General features: G+C 55.5%; 2 protein-coding genes across 4 annotated transcripts in view; both read right to left on the reverse strand.

The window, feature by feature from the left end:
- Positions 1-18,116, reverse strand: part of NLRC5 (NLR family CARD domain containing 5) — a 227,302-nt gene that overhangs the window by 94,064 nt on the left and 115,122 nt on the right. The window lies entirely within an intron of this gene.
- The window catches only part of CPNE2 (copine 2), a 47,658-nt gene that overhangs the window by 9,586 nt on the left and 19,956 nt on the right, over positions 1-18,116 (reverse strand). For all 3 annotated transcript variants that reach the window (XR_015244782.1, XM_086689371.1, XM_086689373.1), the window contains 10 exons: positions 16,977-17,051; positions 15,050-15,121; positions 14,105-14,188; positions 13,740-13,829; positions 12,280-12,378; positions 11,645-11,731; positions 10,100-10,159; positions 8,109-8,242; positions 5,991-6,045; positions 733-784 (listed from right to left, as the gene is read on the reverse strand). Coding sequence is in view for 2 of the 3 variants with exons in the window: in XM_086689371.1 (XP_086545497.1) it covers positions 733-784; positions 5,991-6,045; positions 8,109-8,242; positions 10,100-10,159; positions 11,645-11,731; positions 12,280-12,378; positions 13,740-13,829; positions 14,105-14,188; positions 15,050-15,121; positions 16,977-17,051 (808 nt within the window). In the remaining variant the exon portion in view is untranslated. The remainder of the gene's footprint in view (positions 1-732; positions 785-5,990; positions 6,046-8,108; positions 8,243-10,099; positions 10,160-11,644; positions 11,732-12,279; positions 12,379-13,739; positions 13,830-14,104; positions 14,189-15,049; positions 15,122-16,976; positions 17,052-18,116) is intronic.

The following is an 18,116-nucleotide window of genomic DNA, read 5'->3' on the forward strand; positions in this document are numbered from 1 at the left end:
AGTTGGTGACTTGACACCTTTCCCTTCCAAGTACAAACTGGGCCCAGCTTTGGGAACCCCCAGGGAAGGCAGATGCTATACCCAAGCCAGATCCTAGGCTGGAAGGTCTCATGATGGCAGGGACCACCCTCTTCCATACCCACCTGGGGCCCCCTTCCTCCTCCAATAGTTTCTCAAATGATTCTGGAGGCTCAGAAATTCTCTTAGGTCAAGGGGGCAGGGGTGAACACAGGCACCACACTCACTGCCTGCCCCTTTCTCTCCCCCTCCCCTCTGGCAACCCTCAGTCCTTGGGTGCCAAGGCTCTTTGTGGAAGGCAGGGGGAGCAGGGTGGGGTTAGGGCTGGGTTCTCCCAGCAAGGGCAGGTGGGAGGCGAGAGGCAGGTATATAATTTGCCGCCCTCACCTCGTCCTGTTCTACACAGGGCTTCCTGTCAACGCGTCCCTTAATTCTCACCTGACCACCCAGTGAGGTGAGCTAAGCAGGTATCATACTCCCTGGGGCAGGTGAGGAGGCAGAGGCCCAGAGAGGTGCAGTGATCTCTCCAAGGTCACACAGCCAGGAAAGGGCAGCAGCTGGCCTTGAATCCAGGACCACCTGACTCCAACCTCCAGCTCTTCCCCATCTGTCATTATGAGCAAGCATGAGGGGGAGGGGAAGGGAGAAAAAGACAAAACCTATACTCTGCCCCTCCCTTTGCCCAGCGCAGACGCAGGTGGGCTTAGCACTCACCCGAGCAGAAGGGGTTGGTAGGGTTGAAGTTGATGGCAAACTCATGGGAGACCTGAAGTGCAGAGAAAATGTTGAGCCGGCAGCCTCCTGGCTCCAAGCCCCACCCACTGCTGGGCCAAGTCTCCCTCTGTGGGTACCTGGCTCTTCAAGCCCCATCCCCACCCCAGGTCAAGGCTATTGACACCCCCCTACATCTGCTTCCACCTTCCGGTGCTGGGGCTGAGCCACACAGAGAGGTCTGACTGCCTTCACTTTGTAATGGGCACCACATCACCCCCATCTCTGTTGGCCGGTGGCGGGGGGGGGGGGGGGGTCAGGCTGCTGTGTCTCCTCACCCCACCAAGATAGTTCCTGAGTGGGACAGAGAGGCTTCTGAAGGCATCCAGGTGGGCTCCAGGAGCCTTTGAACTGAGCCTCTGTCACACGCCATCACTGACAGTCCACTTTGTAGGGCCCTGAGGGCTTTCCCCCGACTTAACAACACGAGTGCTAACAAAGGAGCCTGTGTTATGCCAGGGAGCCAAACGGGATTAGCGGACAGCCTGCTCAGAGCTGGACTGGGGATGAGGAAGCATAATGGGACCAGAGGAACGGGGGGGGGGGGGGGGGGGGGGGGGGGGGGGAGGGGGCAGGGACAGCTATCACAGTTCCCCTGGGGTCCGGTCCCATTTCTCTGCCTCCAGACCCAGCCCCCAGCCCTGTGGGTTATTCTGCACACTCCCGATCCAGGAACACAGAGGAACAATAACTAGACCCCATTCGGGGCTGCGGGGGCTGCAGAACCCGGGCCTCTAATGGGGCCCTCCCCACTCTCTGTCCTGCTGCCCTCTCACAAAATCCCCACACGGCCCCCTTCCCTACTGCATGCCACAACCCACGTTCAGAGTTTTGCAGGCATCCCCTCACTCCTGGCAATGACCCAATGGGGAAAGGCCTGCAATTACCCCATTTTCAGAAGATGAAACAGACACAGCATGTTCTAGAAAGTTCCCAGGCTCTCACATTTACCGAAGGACAAGGTTGGGACTAGAACCAAGGTTAGGCTGCCTCCTGAACCCACTAACCTCAGAAGGCGTTCCTCTCGGTAGGCGTGCGGACAAGGACCCCATCTTGTTTGTGTCTGCACAATGACCTCCCTCGGGGCTACGTGTTCTAGGCCCCAAGGAGGTTAATGTACGCCCACATGGGAATGCAGGAGGGCTTCTTCTGATCTTTATAAAGTGGTGCACGAAGGCCCTACGTTAGCTAACCAGTAGAGAAGGCGCGCACACAGAGGGCCCACTTTAGATAACTACCCTGTGACCTCACCACCATGCCCCTTGCTCTGTAAAAGCTGCGGCTGAAGGTTCTGCTGGCCCATCAGTAAGTTATCCTGAATTAAGTTGTGGAAACGGTAGGGAGTGGCTTGCTTCGTTTTTCCCTCTTAAAGTGACTTCTCAGTCCGGAGGATACTTTACCGACCCTCCTCTGCCTTTTAACACTCTTCCACCAGTTTTAAATTAGGAAGATGAAAAGGTCTAGGGGCATATCTGCCAGGTGAGAGCTTTAGTCTGGGCACACACACTCCCAGACGACTCATTAGCTCCAAGATAATTAGCTCTATACAACGCGCATGTTAGAAGGCCCCCACCAAGTCCAATGTACCCATTTCACAAGTGAACAGAGGCCCAGAAAGGGGAAGCCAGGTGCCAAGGCCACACAGCAGAACAGGCCTAAGACCTGAGCCTCTCATGCGTCGAGTGGGAGTTGGAGTCCTGGCCTTGTGAGCCCTCCTGGGCCAAGAGGGGTGAGACTCAGCACGAGGAGTTCACCCCAGGTGGGCCCTATGGGTGACTGGGTGGCCTGAGTAGACACTTCCCTGTTCTGGGCAACAGCTTTTCTGTTCTTTGCTCCCTCAGCCCTAAAGGCTGGCACGGAGCCAGTCCCCTAATGACCGTCTTGGGTCCTCTCCCTACCCTGGGGCCCTCTTCATCCTGACCCCAATCTGGGCTCCAGCTGTGGGGGCTGGAGGTCCTCATTGCCATGGCAACTTCATGAGCCTCTACAGAGATTAAGAGGGGGGCTTGTACCGAGGGGTTGAGAGAGGAAAATGGTTGCCAAGGAAACAGGCCTCCGTGGGCCAAGGACTTCCTACAAAATCAGATTTTAGGAGATTTTAGAGACCAAGGGGGAAAGCCCCCTCCTGATAGGAATGGAGTAATATTCTGCTTTCTCGGCCACCCAGACTCTTGATTCTTCACTGCTTCCCCCCTTTCTTTGCAGGAGGGCTTGGTGGTCCAAGTGGATGGGGCTGTGGAGGTCACTCATCCAGCCCAGAGGTCCCTCAGGTCACCTAGACCAGCAGCTCCATTTTACAGGTCAAAAGACTGAGGTTCAGAATGGGTCAGGGCATGCCCAGGTGACACGAATGAGCCACAGCAGAGCTGGGATCAGATCTGGGAGACAAGCGCTCAGCAGCCCAGCCCCCTCCTATGCTTGCTGCCCTGGTTTGCCTAAGAAATGCCTGTAAACAGGACAAGTTTCCTGGAGGCCATAAGCCAGATTAGGGGCCCCTGGGGGCCTGTTGGCCACAGGTCTTTGTCCTGGGACTCCCTGCTGCCTTGTGACAATCAGTGGTTCTGTTCACCAAGCCTGGCCCGAAGTCAGTGAGTTACTTAAGATGCTGCTCCCTGTGGCCCTGGCGGGGGCAGGGCATGGGGGAGGGAGCTGAAGGGACCCCAGAGGGACTGTCCTCTCTGAGCCTCAGTTACCCCATCCTTACAGTGGGGAGAGTCATGGACTGTGCACTTCCCCACCGCAGATCTTTGCGTGCCCTCCTTCCCGCCTCATCCCTCTCTTCATCTGACCGACTCTGGCTCATTTTGAACGTCCAAGCCTTCATGTCATCTCCTCAGGAAAATGCTTCCTGAGTCCCTCGGCCACCATCCAGGGTAGGGGTCTGCTTGGGGCGCAGCTGGCCCAGCCCCAGGGAGGATCGAAGGTCCCAAGTGCACGTTCCTTCGAGCTTCTCACCCTCAGAGAACCAACACTTCTGTCTGCTCAGGCTGCTAGGCCACCGATTCACTGTCAACAAACAAGTTCTGCACTCCTCATGTGTGCCGGGAGCTGGGACACAGAAAGGAGGAAAGCAGGGGCCCTCCCGGACCGTGAAACCCTGGAGGGAGGCAACAAACAGGCCAACCCACACATACAGAGGCAACCATAAAGTTCTGTGAGGACACTGCCTCTCACTGGACGAGAGGAGGGCCCCGCATGAGCTTCCTCGGGGAAGACCTCCCAGAGGGAAAGATCTCTTGGCCTCTAAGGTGGGAAAGAGGTGAACAGGAGCAACAGGCCAGGGGAAGGCCAGGCGCAAAGGCCCTGAGGTGGGGAGCAATGAAAGAAGGTTCAAGAGGCTGGAGCAAGGCCAGCTAGAATGAGAGGGAGGGAAGGGGCTGGAAGGGCCAGGCCTGGCATGTGCCCTTGCCCATCCTGGCTCCCACATCCCTCCTGGCGCCGCCGGGCCCTCCAGCCTGGCCAAGCCTGAGCCTCTCCAGAGCTGCCCTGTGACATTTCCAAGGAGGCTTTTGAGCGAGAAAACGTCTCATTCAGCCAGAGTTCTTTCAAAGCTGGCTGGTGTCCTAGCAACGGGCTCTTGCTGGGCCTGGCCGCACCAGCCTGCCCTGCCCCCAGTGGCATCACTGTCTGCCCAGAGGCCCAGCTTTGGTTCTGCAGGATCCTGCCCCCTGCACCCCCACACCGAACGGTGGCCAGGAGGCCACAGAGCCGCTCCCTAAAATCCTAGGTGAAGATGGTCCTCCCTAGAGAGTGTGGGAGGGCAGTGCTCACTGGAAGCAGCGTGGGTCACAGCAGGGCAACAAGAGGGGGCACTAGCTGAGACGCACGTGCAGGTTAGGAGCCCTCTGTGCCCGCAACAGCCCCAGGCTTCTCACTTATGGAGAGGCAGCAGATCCTGAGAACAAATGGAAGCCTCCATTTGCCCAGCTGGAATCCAGGCTCCCTGTTGGGAACATGGCCTTGGGCAAATCACCTGAGCCTCTGTTCTTTCACCTGGAGAATGGACAGCACTCCTTCTCTTCATCCCTCCATCTGGCCCACTCTCACCCTAGCCAGTCCCCACTCAGCAGCCAGAGCGGGCCTTCAAAATGCCAACTGCTCTCTCTCTCTCTCTCTCTCTCTCTCTCTCTCAAAATAAATAAAAAACGTTAAAAAAAAATCTTTAAAAAGGGGTACCTGGGTGTCTAACTCTTGATTCTGGCTCAGGTCGTGATCTCACCGTTCGTGGGATGGAGCCCCACACTGGGTGCTGTGCTGACAGCACACGGCCTGTTTGGGATTCTCTCTCTCTCTCTCTCTCTCTCTCTCTCTGCCCCTCCCCCACTCGCTCGAGCCTGCATGCACGCTTTCTCTCTCTCAAAATAAATAAAAGACATTTTAAAAAGTCTTCAAAATGCCAACTGGATTGTAACGTTCTACATGGACCCTCCAGTGGCTGCCCATTGCTGTTTAATTAGCATTTGAGGCCCTGAGTGGCCGGCCCCCCACCCTGCTAGCCATGTCTCTCTCCACCCTCCACAGAGAGGCCATCATGGCCACCTTCTTTCAGTTCCTCCAACTCGCCCTGTCCCCCCTGCCTCCCAGACTTTGCAAAGCTGGTTCTCTCTGCTCTGAACACTCTCTCTGCCCCATCACCAACCCCAATCACTCTGCAAACTCCTTCTTGACTTAGACCATGCCTCTCCAGGAAGCCTTCCCTGCTACCCCCAGGCCAGGCTGGGGCCCTCCTCTAGGCTCCTCCCGGGCCCATGCTGCCCCATCTCAGCACTGAGAGACCTTCCAGTCCTGGGGGCTTCCAGAAGTATATAGGATGCCCCGTTCAATTTGAATTCCAGATAAACAATGGATAACGTTTCAGGATAAGTATGGCTCAGGCAATATTTAGGACATACCTATACTTTAAAAATGTGTTTATCGAAAATTCAAACTTACTGGGTATCCTGGATTTTTGTTTGCCAGATCTGGCCTCCTACTTGTCTTCCTAACCTGACCTGAATACCAGGGGTCAGAGACCATAACTGTCCTGCTCATTATAGCCTCCAGCGCCTACGTGAGGTTCAGGCTGAGGAAAGAGTGTGAGTTTGGGGTAAATGCAGAGAACACAGGGCAGCTGGGCGGGCCTCCAGCAACTTCCAGATTCCAGAAAGGCCAGACACACAAACCCCATCTCGACCAAAAGGAAACAGTCCAGCTCCACTCACCTTCCAGTCTGGGGGTAACTGGGCCCCGAAGCCCAGAGCCGGAAACATCTTATCACTAATCAGAGACAGGAGAAGAAAACTACTGTAAGACATCAGGTCAGAGGCCTCACTGCCCCCACCCACCCCTCCCAGCCCTCGCCCAGGGCTGGGCCCACTCTGCCTTGCACACCTCCAAGGACAGAAGGAAAAAGCTCACCACCTCTAGAACGGGCTCTGTGTGAATGATCTACTGAGCTCACACCCACCTCTAAGTACCTGGGGAATGTGAGGCTTGACCCTATCCACACCTGTGGCAGACATGGCTAATCAATCACAGCACTTCTAACCGGTGGGCCTGGATGCAGCTTTTAGGTCCTTCTCAAACTGGGACCTCAGGCATCCGCTAAACCACAGTCGTTACAGAAATATACTGCCTGTCTCTCAACCTCCCATTTCTGTCTGGGAAAAATTCTCCTAAATGAGAACCCTGGCTTAGTGTCAAGGCCCTTCATCATCCAGCCCTAGGACCTACTCTCATCTCCTTCCAGCTGCCCTCCCTCATACCCCACTGGCCCAGCCTTGGCCACTGGCCACTAGCTGTGTCCCAAACACACAGGGCAACCTCACGCTCCAATTTCAATCATGTTATACCTCCTTTTTCCCCCAGCCTGTTCCCTGTGGCAAACTCCTACTCATCCACTAAGGCCCAATTCAAATGGCCCCTTCTCTCTGTGGGTTTCCCTGAGGCCTGAGAATGCCTCTCTTTGGTGCTCTCTCGGAACTCCAGTGATTCGTTCCCTGTCTTCCTCCCTGCGTGGGAACTCCCTGAGGGCAGGGATCATGTCTCACCTGTTCATTCACTCAACTTACATATTGAGGAATCCCCTGGCTGTTGTGTGAAGGACAAACCGCCAGGTACTAGGACAGAAGCAGGGAGACCAGTGAGGAGCCTACTGAAGTGGTCTGAACGGGAAGGGATGCTGGCTTGAACAGGCTGGTAGCAGTAGGGGTGGGAGAAGGGGCCAGATTCAACTAGGTTTGGAAAGGATTTGCTGAAAGAACACTGGAGGAGGTAAGGGAAGGAAAAAGTGAAGGGTTTTGGGTGAGTGGTAGTGCCTCTCACGGAGATGGGGAAGAGGGTGAGAGGGGTAGGGGCTGGGGCAGGTGCCCAGAGCTTACTGGGTCCTTCTTTGCTAAGTCCGAATGCCCATGAGGAGCCTCAGTGAAGGGACTGAGTGGGCAGCTGGATACAAGGGACTCCAGAGCAGCAACAGCAGGCTCCTCTGCCCAACCATGCAGATGGGGACTTTCACCTCCCTTGCCCTGTGGGCTATACCTCTCTTAATGTGGCCAGGGTGGGTGGCCCCCCACCCCCCACCCCGGACCTGGGAACCAGACACTGGTAGTAAGGCTGTCTCTCTCAAGGAGGCCAAGTGCACACAGGATTCCTGAGCCTGCTGTTGTTCCTGCCAAATCTCTGGCACCTGCACCTTCCTTCCCTGTTCCCCATGTTTTGGCTTCCTAGTCATTCTGCCCTCTGGCCTGGAGGACCTAACAAGCACCACCTGTGGCAATGATGCCATAACCTTCAAGTGGCTTCTGATCCTCCAAGGCCACACCCCCTACACAGCTTTCCTTCACTGACTTTCCACTGCCCCCCCTCCTTAACCAAAGATCTCCAGGAAGCATGGCCACGGGAAGAGGGCCCACACATGCTGGCTGCTCCTTCCAAGTTCCCAGCAGGAGTGAGACTATTAGGCCATTAGGTGCCAGTCCCCCTGCTCTGTGTGACTTCGGATACATTCTCTACCCCCCTTCTCAAGCCTACATTTCTCCAGCTCTAAAAGGGAAAGTTGCAACAATAGCAAACACGTTTCATTTTCCATCTTGATTCCTTTTCTTACTGGCTACTTGCGGTACCATATGGAGAAGGATTCCAGCGTGGATCTGGGCTCCGTAGGTAAGAGGTCAGCAATTGACTAGCGAAGTCTGCCGCAGGTGTGGGAAGGGGCAATAAGGCACGTCATGTGTTGGCCATTCCTAGGTTTGATGATCTTTGGGTCCCTTCCAGTTTGATAAGCTGAGCTTCCTGGTTGGATGAAGCTGGAGCTGACCTTCATGGTCCCTCCCCAAGTTTACCTGTCATAGTCCTGAATGATCTGCCCAACAGCCCAGATGGCTGACAGATATTCGTTGGTGCCCATGGGGTTGATATAGTGCAAAGAGGAAGGGTCCAGGGGATTCCCATTGGAGGCTGTGAAGTCTATCCCAACCTGTAGCGTGGGGGTAAAAAAAAAAAAAAAAAAAAAAAAAAAAAAAGGCCACTCAGGGTGGTCACAGACCCTAGCTCCCTATCCCATCCCCAGGGAACAATGAGCCTGATGGGACATGGGAAGCCCACTCATCTCCCTGTGCCAACCCACCCTTCCGTAAGATGGTCTGACACCTGGAAACTGACTGTCACTCCTTTGGTTCCAGTGCCATTTGGTTCTAGTGCCATTTGGCTCCCTATTGCTCAAGCATAAAGTCTATTGCCCAGATGTGACACAAAGCCAACTCATAGTCCCAAATTCCTTTCTCCCCCTCACTGTCACTACCCACACACTCATCTGTTTCCATTTCCAGGCCTTTATTCATGAGGTTCCCTCTACCTAAAGAGCCAGGCCATCTTTTCTCCCTAATTCTCCTCCATCATTCAGGCCCAGTTTGGATCTGCTGCCCCGTGGAAGCCTTCCCAGACACCCTCTCCCCTCCCCAAGCCACCTCCACCAAGAGGCCCCGGGACCTAGGGCTGCCCGGTATGGCACTGCCCATCTGCCCAGAGTCAGTGCTCACTGTAGGCAAGATACGTGCCCCTGAAGCCAGGTCCGGGACTAGGCACAGAGCACCAGGGAAGATGCTCCACAGGAGCTGGGGCTGATATCTGCTCTCTCAGCCTGCAGGGAACTGCAGCCCAGCCCCCGGAGGGCTAGCAGATGAGTGGGCAAGCCTGCCTGGCAAGGGGGGATTAGGAGAGGGATCCAGGGAGAAAGATGGCCACCTTAGAACTTGGTCATCGTGGGATGGGTTTGGCATAGAGGAGGTGCTCAGTATCCATTTGTTGAATGAACACACACACACACACACACACACACACACGCACAGGAGGAACAGGAGAGCCCAGCCTATTGGAATGAGAGGGTAGTGGTGACCAGTGGGGTCAGAGATCAACAAGGCCAATCCCATGACCCCATATACTCATGCAGATGACCTCCTGCCCCATGGAATCTAGAGGTGGTGGTGAACAGTGAGGCAAGGCAGGGAGGTGGGCAAGAGCATGGGACCCCAGCAGGACCCCTGGGCCCCAAGGTCCCCTTTGGGTGAGGAGCATAAGACCAGATGGACAGGACAAGTCTGTGGGGCCTACACTCCAGGCCACAGGCAGAGGCACAGTTCATTTACTAAATACCTACTGTGTGCCAGGCACTGAGTGATTTGCTGAGGTTCGTACAGAAACAAAACAAAGTCCCTGCACTAAAGGTACTCACAGTCTGCAGAGTGGGACAAACAGGGACAAGAGAAAAAATACTTATATAATTTCAGAGTGGCAAGTGTCCTGAAAATCAAAATAGGAGAAGAGACAAGAAGGAAGCAGGAAGCATCAGGGGAGGCTTCCCTGAGGAGGTGACCTCTATGCCATGGCCTGAAGGGTGGTAGGGCAGCAGCCATGAGAAGGTTCCAGAGGAGCGTTTCAGAAAAAGGAAACAGCATGTGCAAAGCCCTAGAACAGAAAGGAGCGTGGCATCTTGGAGGAACAGTGGGGTCCTGTGTGCATGGAACCGAATGAGCAAACAGGAGGGGCAGCAGAGGAGACAGGAAGGCCTTCTGACCATTGAAGAGCTTCTTTTCCTGCTGAAGAGGTGTAACCAGCAATCCTCGGAGGGCTGGGCAACCATGCCCTGATCTCTAGCTACACCCTGACTCAGGCCCAATCACCTATGCCCTCTCCTCTGGGCCAGACCCACCCTTTGCCCTGGAGAAGTCATTCCCGAAGTTTACCCCACGTCCCTCCTGCTACAGTGGTGACCCAAGCCCTTAGGGAGGATCCTCACTGGGGTTGGGTGGGGTGGGGTTGGGGGGGAGAGACTTACCGTGAACATGAGCTGGCAGCCTCCCAGGATGTAGTCCAGGAAGGAGTAGTCCCGGTTTATCTGGAAGGGACCAGGGGAGTCACTGGGCCCCTGCTCTGCACCTGAGGCCTGGCCCTCTACCTAGTCACAATACCCAAGAATGACCTTTGGAGAGCTGATTGCTCTGTGCCCTGAAACCTTAGTAGAGTCAAGGAGGCCAAGAGAAGACCCGGTCTCATTATAACCAAACTCCAGTCTCTATAACAACACTCAGAGCAACAGTTCCAGTGGGTGAGACTGAGACACGCACACACACACACACACACACACACGTGCGCGCGTGCGCGCACGATGATTCCAGGCAGGGCCCAAGGGCCCAGTGTCAGTTATACCTACCAATTACACGGCAGAGAAAGTCTCAATTTGTTGCTGTTCAGTCCTTAAGCCCTCTTTAGCCCTGACCAAGCTCCGCTCCGAACGGAGAGAGACCAGGCCTCCAGCTCAAGGCCTTCTGCTATAAATTAATAAAGCTGCTAAAACACTGTGTTGGTTTTGATGGTCTTTGCTCCTTTTGGCAAAGGATGCTGGCCTTCTAATTTTGGTGGAGTCAGAGGAGGGTTCCTTTCAAAATAAATGTATTTAAGTAAAAAAACAAAAACCAGCCAAAGAAACAAAAAATCGAAGAATGGGAGAAGAAGGGCTGATTACAAAAAGGAGTAAGTAAGGCAGGTGCCAAAAATCATGAAGGGGAATCTGAGGGACAGAGGCGTCAGGCACAAGGACCCAAAATCACGATGCTGTAACCTGACGGATCAGCTTTCACAGAGCACTTCCGCGTTGTGACCTCACTGAACAGTCGTGGAAACCCCAGCCTGTGACAGCGTGGACTCCAGACCGGGACATAGAAGCCTGGGGTCTGGGGTCAGCCAGCTGGCATGGAGAGGGTGCCAGGACTCACTCGGGACCTTCAGGCCCACCGACCAGGGCTCTCGCTGCCCCAGCCCAGGCTGTCTTTCTTAACATCCGCCCTCATTCCAGCAGACGCTTGGCTACCAGACATCCAGGGACAGCCCTGACCACTGCTGGTGTGAACCTCACTCCCCTTCTGGGCCTCAGAGGATCCAGCTCTACCACGGGAGTCACAGTTACCAGAGCCCTCGATGATGTTAGTAGACCCCCACCCGATGTCCCTCTGCCCCTGGGATGCCGAACACGCAGTGGGAAAGCCACCAGCATGGGAAGCAACCTCCCAGTGACCTTCCAACTAGCAGAGGCCCTGGAAGGTCATCTCATGCCCTCTCGGACCTCCTTATATCACAGGAATGTGAGCTGAGACCACCCTTCACATGCTTTACCTAGTTAACATCCCCATTCTACAGATGAGGAGACTGAGGCCCAGAGAGATTAAGCTCAGAAGATCGCAGAGCCAGGATGTGGCAGAACCAGGATTTGAATCCAGGCCTTTCTGGCTCCATCCCCAATGCTCTGTCTATACCTTCTGCGGTGATACCTCCCTGTGTGACCCCAAACCAGGCCCCTGCCCCGTGCCCACCCCTGTTGGCTCACCTTGCAGGAACGCAAGATAATGATGCCCGAGTTCTTATAGTTCTTTTTCTTCCTTTGCTTCTTGGGGTTGATGCACTCGAACTCCAGCTGGGCAACATGGGAAGAGAAAGAAAAGCTCAGCTCAGCCCTTCCATGGCGACTGACCCTCCCCTGGGCCGCAGGATCCCCTCCACAGTGCCCCTTCCAGGAAGCCTTCCTGGATGCCCACTCCCAGAAAAGGTTCCTGACACTTCAGGCTCACACCAAGCTGTGCCTGCCCAAGGTAGGAGGATCTGCATTGCTCCCCACCCCAGATGACTCATCTATGTCATGTCCAGAACTATGTGTATGCCCAGAACCACCCCCCAGGGCCCAGCTTCTTGGGGGGAGTTAAATGGATAACTCTTGAGTGCTCCCCACATGCTGGGCACTTTACCTGTATCATCTCATTGAATTCCCACTCTCTTCCTCTGCCCCATTAGACAGATGGGGAAACTGAGGCTCAGAGGAACTGGATATTTTGCTTAAGAAGTCCTTCTTGATTTAAGGTCCTACAGCCAGAGAGGTGGGATCTGAGCCCTAGTCTGCCCAAGCCTGTGCCCCTCGCCCAGCCCCCGCTGAGGTTTCAGGGTCACACACACACGGGCCCATCTCACCGGGACACCATCACGAGCCTCACACATCTGCGACACTGAGGTCTGGAACTCGCCGATGAAGTCATGGCCTCCGTCGTTGTCATAGTCGTAGCACATGACCTGGGATGGGTCCAGCGAGGTCACCTCAGAGCAGCCCCCAAGGACGTGCTCTCCAGCCCTCTCAGCTGCCTTAGCAAACCCCATGTCTTCCTTTTGCTTATGCTTCCCCAAACCCTCCAGCATCTGCCTCGCTGGCCTGGGATGACACTGTTAGCTCCTGGACTGTCTCCTGCAGGAAGCCTTCCATGATTGCCGGCAAAAGGGGCACCCCAGCAATGGAGGCTATACACTCTGGAGCAGGAAGCTTAACTCCTTACACACCTGTCTCTCTCCGCTCCTCATCTGTCTGGGGCTGTGATCTACCTGTCTTCACAGGCCGTGGCCTGAGGCCCTCCCTAGACTCTTAACTTTCCCTGACACAGGTACAAAAAAATCCCAGTTTTCCATGCTCTCTAATCTAGCCACCACTCCTAGGAGGAAGGCAGGAATCATCATACCCATGCCACCGACGGGTAAACTGAGGCTTCAAGAGAGAAGCACTTGCCCAAAGTCTCGCAGTGGCAGTAGTAGACCCAGAACTAGGTTTCCTAGTACTGTGTTTCAGAATCCCCGCCCTCGCCTTGCTGGCTTCCTCTCCCCCATCTCTCAGACATGGCCCCTGAGGGTTTTTAGAGACCAGTATTCATTGTCCTCATCAGTTGTCCACCTCAAAACACCACAGGGACAACACTTGGTCACCTTCAAGGTGTTTTCACAGTTGTTATCCCAGCTGGCAGCAACACAGCCCTCTGGGAAGAACCAGACAGCCATTCTGTTCCTGTTTTAGAGAAGGGCTCACAGAGACGGGAGCCTTGCCCAGATGGCTCAGAAGGTCAGGCAGACCCGAGATGAGAGCCCAGGTCCCCTGTCTCTCCCCCTATATAGGTTCTCCTTTCTACCTTGATAAGAAAGAGCTTTGGGGGCCCCTGGGGGGCTCAGTCAGTTAAACATCCATCTCTTGATTTCAGCTCAGGTCATGATCTTGTGGGATTGAGCCCACACTGACAGTGCACAGCCTGCTTGGGATTCTCTCTCTCCCCCTCTCTCTCTGACCTTCCCCTGCTTGTGCTCTCTCTCTCTCTCAAAAATAAATAAATAAACTTAAAAAAATCCTAAGTTAAGAAAGAAACAAGAAAGAAAGAAAGAAAGAAAGAAAGAAAGAAAGAAAGAAAGAAAGAAAGAAAGGGAGGGAGAAAGGAAGGAAGGAAGAAAAAGAAAAGAAAAGAAAAGAAAAAAGAAAAGAAAAGAAAAGAAAAGAAAAGAAAAGAAAAGAAAAGAAAAGAAAAGAAAAGAGCTTTGCCAAGGCATCCCCAGAAAGCCTCAGATAGACTGGGAGGCTGGAGCTGGCAGGGTGGAGTGCAGGGCTCCCAGCGTCCCCTCACCTGGATGAGCTTCTCCATGTCCCCATCACACAGGGACACCAATGGCACAGTGAATGGTTTCCACACAGGGTCCAGCGTGTACTTGATCACCTGCAGGACGTGAGGGCCAAGGGTGAACTCAGGCCCAGGGCAGCAGTGCTCTGGGGTGGGACCCGATGGGGATGGGGGTGGGGAGACCCACGACCATGCTTCTGGGGATGGAAGTGAGGATCTCTGTGGCGGGGAGGGAACAAATCCTTTGGGCACGGTTGTGGCCTTTCCTGCTCCCTGCATGGCTGCGACCACACAGCCCCATCCTGAGACACTGGGGGTGGCCAGACTAGAGACCCACTGGCTTAGAGACCCCCAGAATCCCATGCACCCACCTCAGTCCTGTGAACCAGCATCCACTTGCCATCATCTCCCGGTTTATAAAACTCAAGAAATGGGTCTGACTTTCCAAAGAGGTCCTGGAGGAGGCAGGAGGATGTGGGTGAGGGAGGCACGACTCTGGCGGATTCAGATGAGAGGTGGGGTGGCCCAGCCGCTGCCCCCAACCCAGGCTCAGGTGCGGGAGCAGTGGGCAGAGCCAGTGGCCTGGGGCCAACCAGCTCCCCCACCATCCTGGTGTTACCAAAGCCTGTGTTCAGAGACCCTGAGACCTGGAGTCCGCAGGAGCTACAACGTAGACCGGCCGGGACTTCCAAAGGGCGATTGTTTCCAGTGCAGGGCGATGCCAATGGGAGGATGTGATTTTAATTTATTTTAGTGGGCATCTGAAAAACTGAAACTATCCCAGCCCATCACAGAAGGGAGATGATGTCCTCTGGGAATCCATTTATTTAAGTTAAAAAAAAAAAAAAAAAATGTGTCAGGGAACATTCAGGGAAAAGAACTTCCCAGGCAGAGGGAATACCAAGGGCAAAGGTCCTGAGGCCTTTGAGGCCTGAGGAGAGTGCCTGATGTAATCCTGGAACAATGATGAGGCTGATTTGGCTGAGGCAGAATGAAGGTGGGGAGAGTAGAAAGGGTGAGGTCTGGGGTGGGGGTCGGGGGCTGTGACGGGGGCGGGGCCCTGTATGTTACTATAAGGATCCTAGCAATTTATACTGAGCAGTGGGCTTCCAGTTACGTCTTGAATACCTCTAAATAACGGGAAACTCACCACCTCAGTGGTAAAGAGGTTCTAACTTGGTCCTAAGCTACGGACTTGTTCCTGGATGCGGGGTGATAAAGGTGATAGCCAGAAGCACCAGGGTTAGGCCGCACACCCCTGGGCTGGGGGAGGGATACTGCTCCCTGATGGAGAAACCCCTCCTCGCCTGTCTTACCTTTTTGTCCAGCTTCCTGCCCGCCAGACTCAGCGTGATGACCTGGTTGTCTGACAGCTCCTGGGCAGCAATCTGTAAAGCCACAGGAATGTGAGGGGTGGGACCTGTCCCTCTGGCTCCCCCTGGCGCCCTGCCAGGCAGAGGGAGCACGGGTGCTCAGGAGTCAGTTCTCCAGGGCTGGGAAGGGGAAAAAGGAGGAGGGGGAGTACCGGGCCACCCTGGTCATGCCCCTTGTCTTTTCAATGGAGGTTTTCCAAAACCTCCATTGCCATCTTCTGGAAAATGGGGTAACCCATCTGAATATGAGGAACCAGAAGTGACTCCGTGTGGCTCAAGAGAGGAGGCCATGTGAAGCGGTTACCAGACATGAGGGGAGGTCTTGAGCCTTAGGGAGAGGTTCTGGGCCAGGGAGCAGCTTGACAGGCCCCCTCATGCCCCACTGCAGACCTCAAAATGCCACGGCATTGGGGGATTCTAGCAACCTAACCGTGCAGCTAGGGAAACTGAGGTCCAGGAGTCACCTGAGCTCCCTCTGCTGTCTTGTCAGCTCATGCTGTCATCTGTCTTCCACACCTTCACCATTGGCCATGACCCTATGGCCCCAACCCAGCCAGTGATGGACCAGCTGAGTGACCTTGGGGCTACCTTTGCCCTCTCTAGGCCTCTCTTTGTCTCCGCTTCCTCACAGGGTAGCAGGGAACGCCCTTGGGCCAACAGCAACACAGGTGAGCTGGGTCCTCTCTTGGCTAGGGCTTCCTCTCCCCCCACACCTGTAGGACAGCCTTACCTACAAGATACTTGACCTTCCAGAACTACACGGAAGCCAGGCTGGATGCCAGGCTCCCTTTCCTCTCCTCCAGCAGAGACTTGCTCAACCACCTTGCAGGATAGGTCCTATTACTGCCCCCATTTCACAGAGTTAGGAACTGAGGTTTGGAGTGGCACAGTGGAAGTGCTAGGGGTAACAGTTACACCAGCCGGGCTGGTTTCCAGGTAGAGGGGAGCTGGCTGGTGAAGGTATTTAGATAAGGAGGTTGTGAACCCCAAGAGGTTGGGAGGAGACATTCAAGGCGGCAGGAACCGTGGATAATGGTCTGTGATATGTGTGGTATACTAAGAATTCAGTTTGCCTTGAAGCCAGAGTATGCACACGAAGGCGTAAAACACGGCTGAGGCAGGAAAGCAAGGTGGGGTCCCTCACAGCCTTGAATGCAAAGCGCCACGGGCAGTGGGGAGCCAGGGAGGCTCCAGAGCAGGGGGGGTGACTATATATGAGCACATATAGGTTTGGCCCTCCTCCCTCTAGCTGGCCAGTTCCTCTGGCCTCACGCAGTCTCTGAAGGGAGAGAATCTCACTGAGCCTCACCTCCCCAGGGCACTTCCTCTCTGGGCTCCAGGTCCCTCATCTGTAAAACAGGTTTCCCAGCCTTCTAGGAGACCTTGAGGACCCAGGACTGTTCCGAGCAGAGGGCCTGTGTAAGGCTGGACTCATTGCGCATCACCAGAATCATTGCACATCCCATGGCTGGAACTATTGCGCATCGCGCGGTTGGAACCGTTGCGCATTGCAGCCGCAAACAGAGCTCCACGGGTCAGGCGCTCCTCAAAGACCCCCTAGGGCAGGCCAGGAGGGGAGGGCCAGCTGGGAGGGCTAGGGTGGACTCCAGGAATGAGTAGGAACGCCCCTGCCCTGGGAGTAGGAGGCCACAGGGGCCTCTAGCAAGCCCCCGACTCCCAGCTTGGCGGCCCCCAACGCATCATATGTGGAGCCAGGAGCCCGTTGCTAAGAGACCTGTTGCTAAGTTGTAAGTTGGGCCTTTTTACTCCAAACAAAGCTGGTGATTATCTGGCAGGGAAGCAGCCCATTGATGGGGGAGGGCAGCGAGCAAAGGCAGAGGGGTGCGGAGAGCAGGGAGGGGGCTGGTACCGTAATCAGGCCCTTCCCTGCAGGCTTGTCATTCATCAGCAGCAGAGGCCGAGTGATCTTCTTGCTGGAGACGATCTGGGGTGGGGAAGGAGAGAGGAGAGTGGCGCTCCTGAGGGTTGGTGGGGAGGAAAAATGCTCAGCAGTCACCACTCACAGCACGCGCATGCACGCGGCTTCGGCTCCGCGCTGGCGCTGGCGGGTCGCTGGCTACACCTCCCCACGCAACCAGCAACCATCGCTGACTCCAGGGCGCAGCTGAGGAGACAGACGCCCAGAGGGGTTAAGACACTCGCTGGATGTCCCACAGCTGGGGCGCAATCCCTGCAGTCCACTCCCACTGACCCGGTTGCCCCCAGGCAAAGGCTCTTACCAGGCTCACATTCTGGAGGCCCCTGCAGGGAGTCAAGCCCCCTCACTGCCTCCCCCAAAGCCACCTACAGACCCCACCCTCCTCAGGGTGTGATCCTGACGGAGAAGAGCAAATCCTATGTATTTTCACGCTCTGAAGAGAGAGGACATGCACACAGCGCTCGGTTGGCGATCAACACAATAGAGAGAGGAAGAGCAGAACACGTTGTAAAGTTGCCCCTCCGCCATCTCTGTACCCCATCCCCACACTCTTCCTGGGCCACCCTGGTCCTCGGTTTCTTGGGGGGGGGGGGATGCCAGTGTTTCTTTGTGCTGCCGTGCGCACGTGCTGGTTTTCCTCCCCAGTCCACTCCTGCCCTCGCCCTTCCCTACCTGCTCGGAGCACGGTGGCCTTCATCACCCCGCGCGCAACCCTGGGCTGTGGGTACAGCCACGGGGGGCGCCAAAAGGCACCAGACGACCAGGAGGAGAGCAAGGCCGAGCGGTGGTTTGGCAGACCTGACGCTCCCATGGCTTCAGCTCTAGTCCAGAGGCCTCCATGCTGTGGCCACATCTCTCACGGGGCCCTGGCAACCTGCTGCCCGCCCTGCCCCCTCTCCAGGCTATGGGCAGTCCTGCTGCTGGCAGGTGCCACCAGCTCACCCTCCAGCTCTCTCCTCAGTTACCCTTTGAGGGCGAGGACTCCAGGCAGAATCCCAGGGACACACCCTGCTTCTCACACAACGGTGGGCCCTTGCGTTTTTTCCATCCCATCTCCTGGAAGGCCCAGGC

This window comes from Puma concolor, chromosome E2 (genome assembly GCF_028749965.1).
Source record: "Puma concolor isolate L17-30 chromosome E2, mPumCon1.1.hap2, whole genome shotgun sequence".
Taxonomy (NCBI): Eukaryota; Metazoa; Chordata; class Mammalia; order Carnivora; family Felidae; genus Puma; species Puma concolor.